We start from the raw sequence: 14,138 nt of genomic DNA on the forward strand, positions 1-14,138 counted from the left end.
AAATGTTTTTAACGTCAGTCAGAGTGATGTAGTCACTATATGACGATCTGACCGATTTTTCATTCAACTGAAAGTGCTCAACGATAAGAAACGAGTTACTTAAAGGGGCTGACATAATTATTTACTATAATAATTATTAAATACCTACAGACACTAGTGCTTCACCCTTTCGGGAATCTTCAGTGCAGGGTGTCACGATTAACACCAGTGTGTGTGTGTGTGTGTGTGTGTGTGTGTGTGTGTGTGTGTGCGCGCGCGTGCGCGATAGATTATTTCATATTTACATAAGCAGTTGTAGCTATATTAAAGCGATTTATTTAAAAGAAAAAAACGTTTAACATTCAAAATGGCCAGTTTTAAATTTTAATGATAATTTACGATCAGAGTCGGATTAAGAACTTACTAAACACTATTCTTAAGTTTCCAAGGCATTTCTTACAGGGGTTTGTCAGAACAACCTGGTATGAGGACACTTTTCCCTAAAAGTAAACCCTAACTACATTTCACACATGAAGTACATTATAAGGAGTATTTGATACTGGAGATATTCATAATCGTACCACTATTTCCAAAAGAGAGGAGATATGACATATGAGTAAGATTTGAACTCAAGTTTCTCCCTCGCTTCTCTATTCAAATTCACATATATTTCGCAAACCAAATAAGATTTCCTCGGTATGGTTAACTCACACTAGCTTTAGCGAGGAATGGCGGAACTTCTCCATGTCAAGTTAACTCAGGTAACAGCACAAAGCGGGACACTTCACTAAACTAGATGTATTCTTGTCCTGGAATCAACTAAGACCAAGAGATAAAATAGAAAGATATGTTATAACATACTAGCGGGGAAGGCGCGTTTTTCCCCGGTCGTAAATACGCTTACATGTGATATTTTAATTTGTTCACATTTCGTATATATTATTACAGAGTCGTGATTTCAAAAGTAAGGAAATGTATGTGGGTACCATCAGCTAGAATCGAAACTGAAAACAAAACAATAGCATTCAAAGCTGGTGACGTTATCACGGTACCAAGGTGACATGCATATAAACTGTATAAAAATATACTATGTATAACTTTTTTTTAATTTTCACCTCTTTTTGACCACTTCCCCCTCGCCAATCTTTCACGAGAAACACCCGTCTGGCTGAAACTACTGTCAATGATTTTCCCCACTCTTTATCTGTGCCTAAATCCAAATGTAGATTCCATGAGCAAAGCTTCTGTCTTAGAACTACACGCCAGTGGAACTCTCTGCCGCTTGCCTGTTTCCCACCTGACTACAACTTGGACGTCTTAAAGTCAAACATAAACAAACTCCTGACAAACCGCCCCCTTAAGTAAGGCACTCCATCAAAACCCCAATACTAATGATTACTACAATACTATCCAATTGATTACTGTACACGCAATAACCCTTATCCCTGAGTGGCCTTCGGGCCTTAATAAGTGGTGGCTCCCATGTAAAAAAAATAAAACACTTAAAAATTATTTTTAAAGACTGAAGACTCATAAAAGAACGATCCATACAAAACCCAATGATGGAGCGGAACCCCTTATTTACTTCACGGGAGTCACGTGCTCCTGTTCCGTCAGTCATGACTGGATAGAGGTCCTAAGTAATTTGCAATTATATTTTCCGTCGCTCACACTGCGAATTGAACGTTCAACCTCCAGGAGAAGGTCACTTTTTTATAATTGATTTTTCCAAGTACTTTAACCACTGCACCACGAATCCTTGCGGATAGTGTGAGCGACCGAAAAATACAATTGCGAATTACTTAGGGCCTCTATCCAGTCATGGCTGACGGAACAAGAGCACGTTAATCCGGTGAAATAAATTAAAGGGTTCCGCTCGAAATTCCGTCCAAATTCCCGAGTTCGACAGAAACATTCCCGCGTTCGACAAGATACACCTGAAGGTCGGAGGTTACATCGACCGAAATGTTGTGAAAATCACACTCAATATGAGAACAGTAGTCCGATGAATCCAAATAATATGAATAACCAATCCTCATCTCAAAAATTAAGAAACGATCAGTGTTTTTTTTTTTGTTTTTGTTTTTTACACGGTGGTCACCACTTATGAAGGCCCGGAAGCTATTCAGGGATAAGGGTTATTGCAAGTACAGTACCTTAGTGTGGAGATTTGATGAAGTGTTTACTTAAGGGGGCGGTTCATTAGGAATTTGTTAACGTTGGACTTGAAGACATCCAAGTTGTAGTCAGGTGGGAAGCAGGCAGATGGAACAGAGTTCCACAGGTATGCAGTTCTAAGAAATAAGCTTTTTTCATGGAATCCACGTTTTGATTTAGGCACAGATAAAGAGTGGGGGAAATATTTTACAGTGGATTCAGCTAGACGGGTGTTTTTCGTGAAAGATTGGCGAGGGGGGACCAGAGATTGGAGTTCAGACGAGCACCTGCCATGGAAATATCGATAAAACAAGGATAGGCTCGCAACATCTCTTCTGTGGGAGAGAGGTTGCAGGGTAGATAAAAGGGCATCCCCCACGAAGTCTATTTTGTACTCTATCAAGGCAGGATAGGCTGTTTTTCGCAGCTCCTGCCCAGATATAGCAGCAGTATTCCATCCTTGGACGTGTTCGTTTGATAAAGAACTTTAACGGAACATTCGAATATCTATGTATGTTATATAGAGCCCAAGTGTTAGCCCCAGGTAGGGGGGGTCCTATTAATTCTGAGAATGCTGATAAAAAGAAAATGAAACATACTTTTCAAGCAGGGGTCACCTCTGGGAATTCCTGCTATGAGCACTCTCCTTAACCCCCCCCCCCCTGTGTACCGACAATGGAGCGGAACTTCCATAAATAATTTATTTTCCTATAACTTTCCTTATGCGGAACACAGTACCGCCAGCTGCTTCTCAGCTTGCTATAGCAGTCTAATATAAACAAATTATTGTTGAGCCATACTCTTAAATAATCAATTTCTCTACCGGTTACAACCATCGTTAGAAATGGCCTCGATATCTTACTATCAACCTGTTCAACCGAATAACCTTTATGCCTGTGTGGTTTTGGGGATCCTTGAGTGGTTTGTGATTTTCATATATGAAGGGCATTACACAGTGTATAAAGATTATTTGATACTGGAGATATTCATAATCGTACCCTATTTCTAAAAAAAGGGGAGATATAACATATGAGAAATATTCGGACTCAAGTTTCCCCTTGTTATTATTTCAGATCATTTGAAACCATAGCAGCAAGTTTTAGTTCCCCCTCCATCAAAGGGAAAATACACACATATATATATATATATATATATATATATATATATATATATATATAAAGCTGAACGTCTGTGTGTGTGTGTGTGTGTGTGTGTGTGTGTGTGTGTGTGTGTGTGTGTGTGTGTGTGTGTGTGGTCACGAATAGGCTCCTATATGGTTGACTATTATAAAAAAAAAAATGATAACATATAATGATAGAAGATGTATAGAGACACAGGAATGGGTATGTTTGATCTGGCATAATGATGATTCATTGAAATTGTGGGGTCTGCGTACGCGCGTGATCCACAAAGTATAGAAATAAAAAATTTAAAAATTAAAAAAAAAAAACGTTTACAAGTTTTTTGATATAGATGTACATAATAATACTTTGATAAGTATGTTTTAACTTAAATAGGGATTGTATAATAAAATTGTGGGGTCTGCGTTGGCGCCTGGTCTCCATAAAATGGAAATAGGCACAAACTTTAGTAATGACTTTTCATATCTATCTGCGTAATAATACTTTGATAATTATGTTTCAGTTTGAAGAAATATGGTATAATAAAATTATGGGGTGTTCGTTCGCGCCTGACCTCCATAGAATGGAAATATGTCACAAAGTTTAACAAGTTTTTTTTATAAAGATCCACAGAATATTGTGATAAGTGTTTCAGTGTGAACAGATATGGTATAATAAATTATTGGGTTTATCTATTTTATTTTTACTTTCATCATATTTTGCTTTGGTTTTGATACCTCCAAATTCGAAGCTATCTCTTCACAACCCTTCCTTTTCATAACCTATCATACTTTCATAAATCAGAGTCCATTTTCTGTAAGCTGTTTTTAACCCCAGTCACCAACGGGTACTTTTGCTAGTATATATATATATATATATATATATATATATATATATATATATATATATATATATGAAATAAAAATCTTGTTAATTTAATTTATTCAAATTTTCCAAAAAATATTATAAACTTGTAAGGAAGGTATACAAAATTTTAATTATTCGACAAGGAGTACAAAAAAACAGCAAAAACCTTATTCCATGGAGTTTCGAAAAATGCATTCTTGTCATCAAAGAGAAGGGGGTTGCACAATGTACAATAAATTTTGCAGATTTATGCATTAAAGGAAACTAACATCATGTAATTAATCATATTTACATAAAAAAGTTATTTAACAGTTTTATATATATATATATATATATATATATATATATATATATATATATATATATATATATATATCAAACAGTTTTACTCATGTCCAGGTAACCTATATTTAAAATTTCAAGTATTAAGATCAAAAATTAGGGGAGGAGTTTGGTAGAGTCTGCAAAGGTCAACTCTTTCAACTTTGGCCTCTTAGCAGCCAAATCTCCGCCCAAAAACTCATTAAAAAGCTTGCTGCTTGTCTGGATACACTTTATGTAAAATTTCAAATTTTTAGACCTAAAATTGGCTAAATAATTTGCTAGAGATTGCAAAGGTCAAACCTTTAAAACTTTGCAGCTAAATTTTCGGCCAAAAACCGATTAAAAAGCTTGCTCTATCTCTAAATACACTTTATGTAAAATTTCAAATGTTTAGACCAAAAGTTGGCTGTGTAATTTAGGAAAGACCGCAGAGGTAAAATTTTTGTTTAATTTGACTCAAATTTTGACCCCTTAACATTTATTGTTTTAAGCTCAAATCAAATTATAAAGTTTGATCTATGTCCAAGTTACCTACATCTAAAATTTTGAGTGTTAAACCCAAAATTGGCGGAGGAGTTTGTTAGAGTTTCCGAAGATCAAATTGATGAATTTTGGCCCTTTGACAACCAAATCTTAGCCGAAAACCGATTAAAAAGATTTTACTAAAGCTCAATACTCCTTATGTAAAATCTCGAGTCTGTAGACTGAAAATTGACAGAGTAGTTTGGTAGGGAAATGTACACAGGCACACACACACGCATTTTCACGTTTATAGATATATAGATAGATATATACCTTTCAGGAATCTAATAGGTAAGAAAGATGTTACTACGTTCGCTGACGAAAAAGTCTAATCTCATAAATTACTGCAACATTGCAGGGATAAGACTCTCTTTATGCGACATTTTGGACTCCTTCCAAAAGTAAAGACTAATGTTTGGTACATCAGCACTGATGAAGCAACAAAAAAAAAACACCAAACATGGGGAAGGGAATTGTGACTTTGTAAAGATATCGAATTCTGGCAGATGTGTGAAGTGGGAGCTAATTTTCTGTTCTATTAGTATTACCTTGTATTTTATTCAACAAGGCTTATGACATTGCATTAAAAAAGTGTAAATTTATGTATGAAAAATTAAAAATGTATTTCTTATTCTCATTTCAGGGTGTGATCCTGTCATTTCTTTATTGTTTTCTCCACGGAGAGGTACGTATCAGACGAGTTTTTTTTTGTTTTTTTTTTTTGTTTTTTTTTTTTTGTTTTTTTTTTTTGTTTGTTGCTTGATTAAGTGTATAAATCAGTCGATAAACTCACAAGATGTTCGGGATAAATTTTCATTATTCACTTGCTGTATATACCCGGCACTGTCTGGTGGAAATATATTGCCGCATGGAGGCATTAGTCACCTCCTATATAAGATATACTGGATATCCTAACTTGTTACGAAAAGTGACCACATGTTAATTTAGAGAAGCATAAAACACATCCAACTTGGTCTATGGAAATCAAACGCGAAGTAACTTTCATAGCTTAAAGGGGAAATAACTCTCATAGCTTCAATAAATAAACTTATGTCTAAATTATTATCATCAATTCCAATGTAGGTCACTTCGATGTATAAAAACGTTACTAATACAAGGATAAAGAAAAGCAGCAAAAAAATGAGAAGAAATTATTGTTATATAGACAGATGTATAAATACGTTCTATAACGACATGCGCGTTAAATAGTTGTATCATTTAGTTGATCATCTAGTGTGTATATTTAACATTTATGCAACAGTTCTAACAGGAAACGATTGACGTGGACGTATCGAAACAGTTGTAGACAAACAGTTCTTTTTAACATATGTAAATAACATAACACATACCTGAATTATTTACGAACATCTATTTTCAAGATCCGGCCGGCATTTTCAGAGATTACAAGTTCTTACATCTTGGCTACCTGAAATGACGCTGCTTCCCGCGTCATGGAGACCAACTCTTGAGTCGCCCGTTCCGTCTGATATCCAGCTAACCACTGCTAGAATCTCCCCAAATCTACATACATCACGTGTTTCATTACGTCTCATCATTACATGTCTCAGACCAAACTGATGTAACCCCAATCTTGTTATTTGTTTATGCAAACCCAAAAATGAAGTTTACATCTATTTTCTATTTTCACATTACTTTTGCGATTTATTATATGACAAGCATTTTTCCTCAATTTATTTTTCTAATCATAATGATTGATCCAGCGACCCGCCGTCACTCGAATCAATTATTAATAATAATAATAATAATAATAATAATAATAATAATAATAATAATAATATTGTTTTGAACCTTGGCTCTCCTTGTCACAGTTAACACAGATACAACGCTATGATCGCATTCCAAAGGGTCACAACATTAAATATTGGTGGATAGAAACAAAAAAAAAATATTACGAAAAGAAAAAAGAAACGACCAAAAGAGTTCACGAACTCTCTACTGCTAGATTTTGCGCTCAGCTAAAAAGGAAGTCCTTTGTGTGATAACAATTACGAAAGTGTTGAGAAGACCTTTTTTTTACTTACTGCTATGATCTGATATTTTTAGAAAGGTCGAAATATTTAACAAAGTCGAAAAGAGTTCACTCCCTTTGTTTTCAATTAAAGCTTACATTTTCTAATGTATTTAATTTTAAAATAAAAGTGAAATGTTTTTCTAATGCAACAAAAAAAAACTAATTGATTAATTTACATATTTTAATCAAATGTGTTGTACGTTTTATGACCTAACACAGTTTATCTCCTAAAAAGTAATCAAAATCTTTTCTTTTTTTCTTTTTTCTTTTTTTTTTTTTTTTTTTTTTTTTTTTTACTAATACGTTTCAACAGCATTTAAAGATAATACAAAGGGAAGGAATTTTTACATTTTTAACAACTAATAAAAAAATTTTACATTTTAGAGGGGGGATCACTTTCCTTTATAAATTTTACATAAAATGAAACCCCTCCTCTTGACCACGTAGCGATAAACGATGTAAATGTTAAGCGTAGTCATTTTTTCAAGTTCTTTTTTTACATAGGCGTCACCACTTATCAAGGCCGATAGGCCACTCAAGGATAAGGATTCAAGAGTGTACAGTAGTCAAAGGGACAATATAGTAATCGATAGTAATGGAAGTTCGGTAAATTTGTTAACTTAAGTGGAACGGCTCATCAGAAACTTGTTTACGTTGGACTTGAAGACAACCATATTATAGACAACTGGAAAGCAGGAAAACGGAAGACAATTCCACAGGCGTGCAGTTCTAAGAAAGAAGATTTGATCATGGAATCTATGTTTAGGTTTAGGCACAGATAAAGAGTGGGGAGAATTATTGATAGTGTTTTCAGCTAGTCGAGCGTTTCTTGTGAAATTTTGGCGAGGGGGGGGGACATAGATTGAATCTCAGTCGAACACTTTCCATGAAAATAACGATAAAGCAGATACAAACTCGCGACATCTCTTCTGTGAGATAGAGGTTGCAGGGAAGAGAAAAGGACATCTCCCTGGTGGCAGTAGAGGCATAAAAAGGAAACGGGATAATGGATTGTAAGTTCCAAACATTTTAAAAATGTTTACAAACATTTCAAAACGTGTATTTCAATTGTTTTTTTTTTTTTTTTAAGATTTACTTTGCAAAGGTCTTATCGTTAAATATTACTTAATCAATTAATTATTATTTCCTGATAATTTGTTTTAGCTGTTAACACAAAAAAAATGACGTGGACCTGTCCAATGCACACTCCCTTCTTGTATTTTTTCTTTTAGTCTTTTTTTCAATTTTTTTCAACAGATTACACCCCTCTTATATAAAGGATTTTTCATTTAATATAAGAGCAATAATGTTAAGGCTTTTATAATCCAATGTATTCCGTATTGTTTTCGCTAGTCGCCATGTTTGTTTTCACGCGCACGTGCATTTAATTTTTGCGCGAAATTGCGTTTTGTTTTCACTGATCGCCATGTTTGTTTTCATGCGCGCATTCAATTTTTGCACGTTTATACATTGATTCTGTATACTCATTTACAATTTTATACAGACTATCTTCATGATAGGGTGTCCTTACAGATACCTATAAGAAGAGACAGCACAACTATGTCGTTCATTTTAACGTTGTATGTAGAAACAGTTGCACAAAAATATCAGAACTTCGATACAACCTGCTGGCTATCACATCACGGTGCCAGAAAACTCCTGCCGAAAACCTTACTAGCATGACGACAGTTTTCACGAAGTCCGACTCTCAGAAATGGTAGTACGAGAGTGAAGACGCAAGTGTTCGCCGAACGTAACTTTACAACTGACTCCCGTCGTTTTCTTTTCTTGCCTTTCTCTTCTTCCCCTTTCATTCCAATCTTAATCCTTGCATATATATTTTAATTCGTAACGCCAGGCTCACGCCACGCCCCCTAAATGCTGTTTGTCAGTACACTGTGCCAGAAAAACTCACTATCACGTAAATCTCACTAGCACGAGGACAATTTTAACAAAGTTCGACTTTTGAAAGGGATAGCAGGAGAGAGAAAACTTATGTGTTCGCTTAACGTAACTTGCTAATCGCAACTGTCGTTTTCTTTTTTTTTTTTCTCTCTCTTCTTTCTTCCTCCTTCCTTTCAATCTTAATCCGTATATGTGCATTTGAGTCTTCAAACATTGAAACAATATATTCCACTCGTGCTGGGTTGAGACGGCTTAATCCATTCGTGCCATGACTTGAAATGAATTATTAGATTACCTCGTCTTTTAAGAATAATTTAACAGCTTTGTAAAGAGAGCAACAACTGTTGGTTGTAATTTTGTGAGTACTGTTTTAAAACTGTTTTCAGAACCAGTTGCCATACTTGCATCAATTTCTTGATAAATGTGGCAATCCGGTACATTTACTCTGGTGTTGTTTAGATTTGAGGAGACGCATACGCAAGGCATTTGCAAGTAGTTGTTCCTGATTACAAAAGGTGAAATTTGCTGTAAAGTTCTTTTAGGGTACAGGTATTACATCTGTTAAATGATACAGATATTACATCTGTTCAGCGATACAGATATTACATCTGTTCAGTGATACAGATATTACATTTGTTCAGTGATACAGATATTACATCTGTTCAGTGATACAGATATTACATCTGTTCAGCGATACAGATATTACATCTGTTCAGTGATACAGATATTACATTTGTTCAGTGATACAGATATTACATCTGTTCAGCGATGCAGATATTACATCTGTTCAGTGATACAGATATTACATTTGTTCAATGATACATATATTATATTTGTTCAACGATAAAGATATTACATCTGTTTAGCTATACAGATATTACATCTGTTCAACGACAAGGGTATTACATCTGTTCAAATATACAGATATTACATATGTTCAACGATACTGATATTATATCTGTTAAGCGATACAGGTATTACATCTATTAAAAGATAATACATTAGATACAGGTATTACATCTATTAAAAGATAATACATTAGTTCAGTGATACAGGTATTACATCTGTTCAGCGATACAAATATTACATCTGTTCAAGGATACAGATATTACAACTTTACGACGTTGGATATGCTATTCTCCAAAACTCATGATCAGACACACTATATTTTACAGACAGATTTGAGGAGGCTATGAATCAGGAAATCTATTTCTTTAAAAATAACGATTCCTCTCGACAATAATGGCAGAAGATTCAGATGGACAGCTGTTTGGTATCTGTTAGAATGTGTTGGATGTTAGATACGGATGAATAAGGTTGGGGTTAAGTTAACTTTCTAAGTTAGCTTTAATTAATCAGCCCGTTTATTTTCTGGTCCACTATATCGCTTTTTTCCAAATATCTAAGGGAACTGGGGTAATGGCTTCGTATATAAACTCTAGTTGAAGGCGAAGGTGCGAGTACTGCCTAGGAAGTTTTTTTTTTACATGGGGATCACCACTTATCAAGGCCCGTAAGCCACTCGGGGATAAGGGTTATTTTGTGTACAATAATCGATGGGATAATATCGTAGGAATAGTTGGTATTGGAGATTTGATAAAGCGTCTTACTTAAGGGGGCGATTAATCAGGAATTTGTTTATGTTGGACTTGAAGACGTCCAAGTTGTAGTCAGATGGAAAACAGGCAAACGGAAGAGAATTCTACAGGCGTGCACTTCTCAGAAAAAAAGCCATGTTCATGGAATCTACGTTTTGATTTAGGCACAGATAAAGAGTGGGGGAAATTACTGACAGGTGTATCTCTTAAGACGAAGCTGAACTATATTTCATCCCAACAAAGAGGGGTCTTGTGCGTAAGGTGAGTTTTTAGATTGGCAGAGAGATTTCAGCTGGTATAAGAATGCTAGCTGGAATCAATGTGAAAACTCAGTGAACACAATTGTACGTCAAAGCTAAACTGAATTCGTAAATTTATTTGCTGAATCTTTGACAGTCGTGTTCTTTTTGCTATGTATTTTTAACATATAAGGATGCCCAGTTGTGATCAAACTTATCTGCTCTATCTATCTGTACCGCAGAAGAGACGACAGCGACAAGAAAGATATGCTCTCTCCTTGTAACAGAGTGCAGACGCGCATATCGCAGCAGCAGCAGCTGTACTACAGCCAAATGATTGAGTCGTGTGCGAGGTAACGTCACAGCGAGGAATAAGGAAAGGAAAAGATTATAAAAAAAAAAAAACCATGCCCTGGGAAGAACAGAAAGTAGATGTGTTACATGCGTGGCCCGATAACGACAGAGAAATAAGTGCCTTAAACATGGCCGTACAAAGACAGAGTACGATGTGATCGACACGGCAGAGTCTTGTTAAGCACATTAGAGTACGAAAAGGCTTTCTATCAAGAGACAGGTCGTTACTCTGGAAGTACCTGTAAATAAATGTCAGTTGTTTTAACTGAAAAAAGTGAATTAGATGCTTTTCTTGGCTTTTTTTTTTCTTTCTGTCTGCATACAACGCGTGGATCCCATGTGTTGACATGTAACGACTACATTACATTCTGATTAGTGATTATCTGCCTTTCAAAGAACATGGAAGCTCCCTCTTTTACCTGTGTTCCAAAAATAAAACCTCTTACTTTTTAACTCAAAAAGTTGAAGAGCTATGAAGTCGGGACTGGTACAATTAAAACAAGCGACCTTTTGTGCCACAAAATTTACTTTCCCAGCGATGAATGATGGCTATACATGGGCGTTCGGAGCGTGCTTTGTAATACGAGGGTCGTTTCAAAAAAGAAGCCTCTTTTTTTTTATTCAATAGGTTTACGAGCGGCACTTTATGTCCCAGAATTTATTTAGTCAACACTATCCTCAATGCGGTTTTGCCAGGAATTCAAAGACACACCTCTGTTTCTAGCCCACGTCAATGACAGGGGTCGTTTTCCTAGAGTCTCGTACTGTCAATATCTGGAACAGAGAGATGATGCTTTTAGGCCATAATTGATTAAGTCCAGTAATCATAACAATACAATTTGTAATTCCCTCCCTCCCGATCTATTCGGGCGAAATTTAAACAATAGGAGGTATTACTTTTAGAAAGCTCCTCGTATAAATAGCTTCCCAGTTAATTGGACAGCAGAAACCGGAAGTCGTGAGGAGCAGAAAATATTCACTAAAGCATAATGCCACGCTGATCTAAATTACGAAAAGGATTTATAAACGGGCTTATTTTCACTGCAGATCAGTCGAAACATTTTTTTTTCTTAAATTGCTTTCCACGGCAGCAAAATGTGGTAGAAAGACTAATGTGGGGAAAGCTAGCTCTCCCCGTTCTGGTCACAAAAATAGTCGTGAATAGACCATACTGTATTACTTTGTATAGGCGCATGAGGTAATCAGCAAAAAACTAACCCTCACTCCCGAAGAAAGACGTAATATCTAACAGGCTGCATTGTAACGTTCTCCGGGAACCAACACGTTGTGGCCTCAGTCGCAAAGTAGACAAAAAAATAGAAAAGAACTTCAACTTGTTTTTTTTGCATGTATATATAAATATGTGTATACACACACACACATACATACATACATACACACACACACACACACACACACATATATATATATATATATATATATATATATATATATATATATATATATATATATGCGGAGGAACGTTGCCGACAAAAAAATTTTTTAAAAGATAAAGGACAATCACGAGAGAGACACGAAGCACGGATCGAGCCGTTATTTCGTATGTATTTGTATATAACCACCCACGCTCTGTTATAGTACTTTCTATGACTGACATTCAGGCAAAAGTGATCCAGGTCAGTTTCTAGTTTGACGGAATGACTATTAAGAAGAGATCCCCAACTGGTATTTAAAACAGGCAGGGACTAGCTCACATCTATTTTCATACGAGGATTACTGAGGCGATGTTTTTATTAAGTCTTGCTTTGTTTTGTTTTGTTTTTGTTGTTTATTTGTTTTTGTTTTTTTTTGTTTTTGTTGTTTTGTTTTGATTTTAACTAATTTTCTTTTGTTTTTGTTTTACGTATGTCAATAGTTGTTTTTATAGTTGTTATGTTTGTGCGTTTAATGGGGGGCGGGAATCTTGTCTTATAATTGCTGTTTTGTTTCGGGGGATATTGAAGGGGATAATTTTTCTCTGGTTATTATTTTGTGTTTTGTTTTGTTTTGTTTTGTTGACGGTTATGTTATTAGAATTCTGTGTGACTTTCCTCGGGTTATTTACAAACGCAGGTGCGAGAAATGAGAATAGAACTTATCTAAGCGATTGTTGAATGGTTCCGGAAATTGAGATCTGTGGTCTGATGGCACTTTTCTGGATTGCAGCCAATAATGCCTACGCCAAATATTTGCGTGTACTTCAATAAGTATGAACACATAAACAAACACATATACACATAAATAGACACACACACACATACGATATACACAACTGCACGCACATTGCACGGCTTAACAGGTTTTCTAATATATATTGTGTTTAGTAGAAACGTGTTTTTAAATCGATTGTAAAGGCAAATTTCCAAAACTGGATTTAATAAAGAATTCAATCTATTTTTTGTGCATTAATAGAGTCGTAGATTTTTTAGACGATGCGAGATGCGACTAAAAACTGGAGTAGAGAGTTAAAAGGTGAGATAGAATAAGAAATAATGGTAATGTTCTTGAACAGAATCTCATTTGCACACTGACATTTTATTAATAAAGTGTCTAAAAAAAGTTGAATTGAAAGTGTTTTATAGCAGGAGTGACCAAGCCCAACATGAAAACCGCTGAAATATTATGAAAAACCATTGAATGTGGTAACTAACATACAGGAGCAACAAGTGCGGGCCAGACAAACTGCTGCAAAGACAAAACTTGAAACACTACATGGAACCAAGAACACTGAAACCGCATATCTATAAAGTCTCTAACCCAACCCTACCCTCATTGCCACATCACTGCCCCCCCCCCGACAAAAAAAAAACAGTGAGACCAAATAACCAAGTAGAATCAAGGAGGAAGGAAAGACCGATTAACTGACCAGAATAAGTGCGAAGAGAACTGGGATCTTGGAGAGACGTATTTCCACTTTTAGTGAAGACCAATTGCTGCTGCCAACGAGAAATTAATGGCAAGCAGCTGTTGCGATAATGTAAATTTATTTGCAAATGTTATCGAAAGAGGTGGAGAGTACTGGAAACCTGAGGAGACTTGT

General features: G+C 35.5%; 1 protein-coding gene across 1 annotated transcript in view; it reads left to right on the top strand.

Annotated features, from left to right (window-relative positions):
- LOC145247293 (glucagon-like peptide 1 receptor) overlaps positions 1-14,138 on the top strand; it is a 567,758-nt gene that overhangs the window by 544,807 nt on the left and 8,813 nt on the right. Inside the window, exon 12 of the mRNA XM_080108912.1 lies at positions 5,614-5,655. Coding sequence (XP_079965038.1) covers positions 5,614-5,655 — 42 coding nt within the window. The remainder of the gene's footprint in view (positions 1-5,613; positions 5,656-14,138) is intronic.

This window comes from Euprymna scolopes, chromosome 25, assembly GCF_053919585.1.
Source record: "Euprymna scolopes isolate OS-2025 chromosome 25, ASM5391958v1, whole genome shotgun sequence".
Taxonomy (NCBI): domain Eukaryota; kingdom Metazoa; phylum Mollusca; class Cephalopoda; order Sepiida; family Sepiolidae; genus Euprymna; species Euprymna scolopes.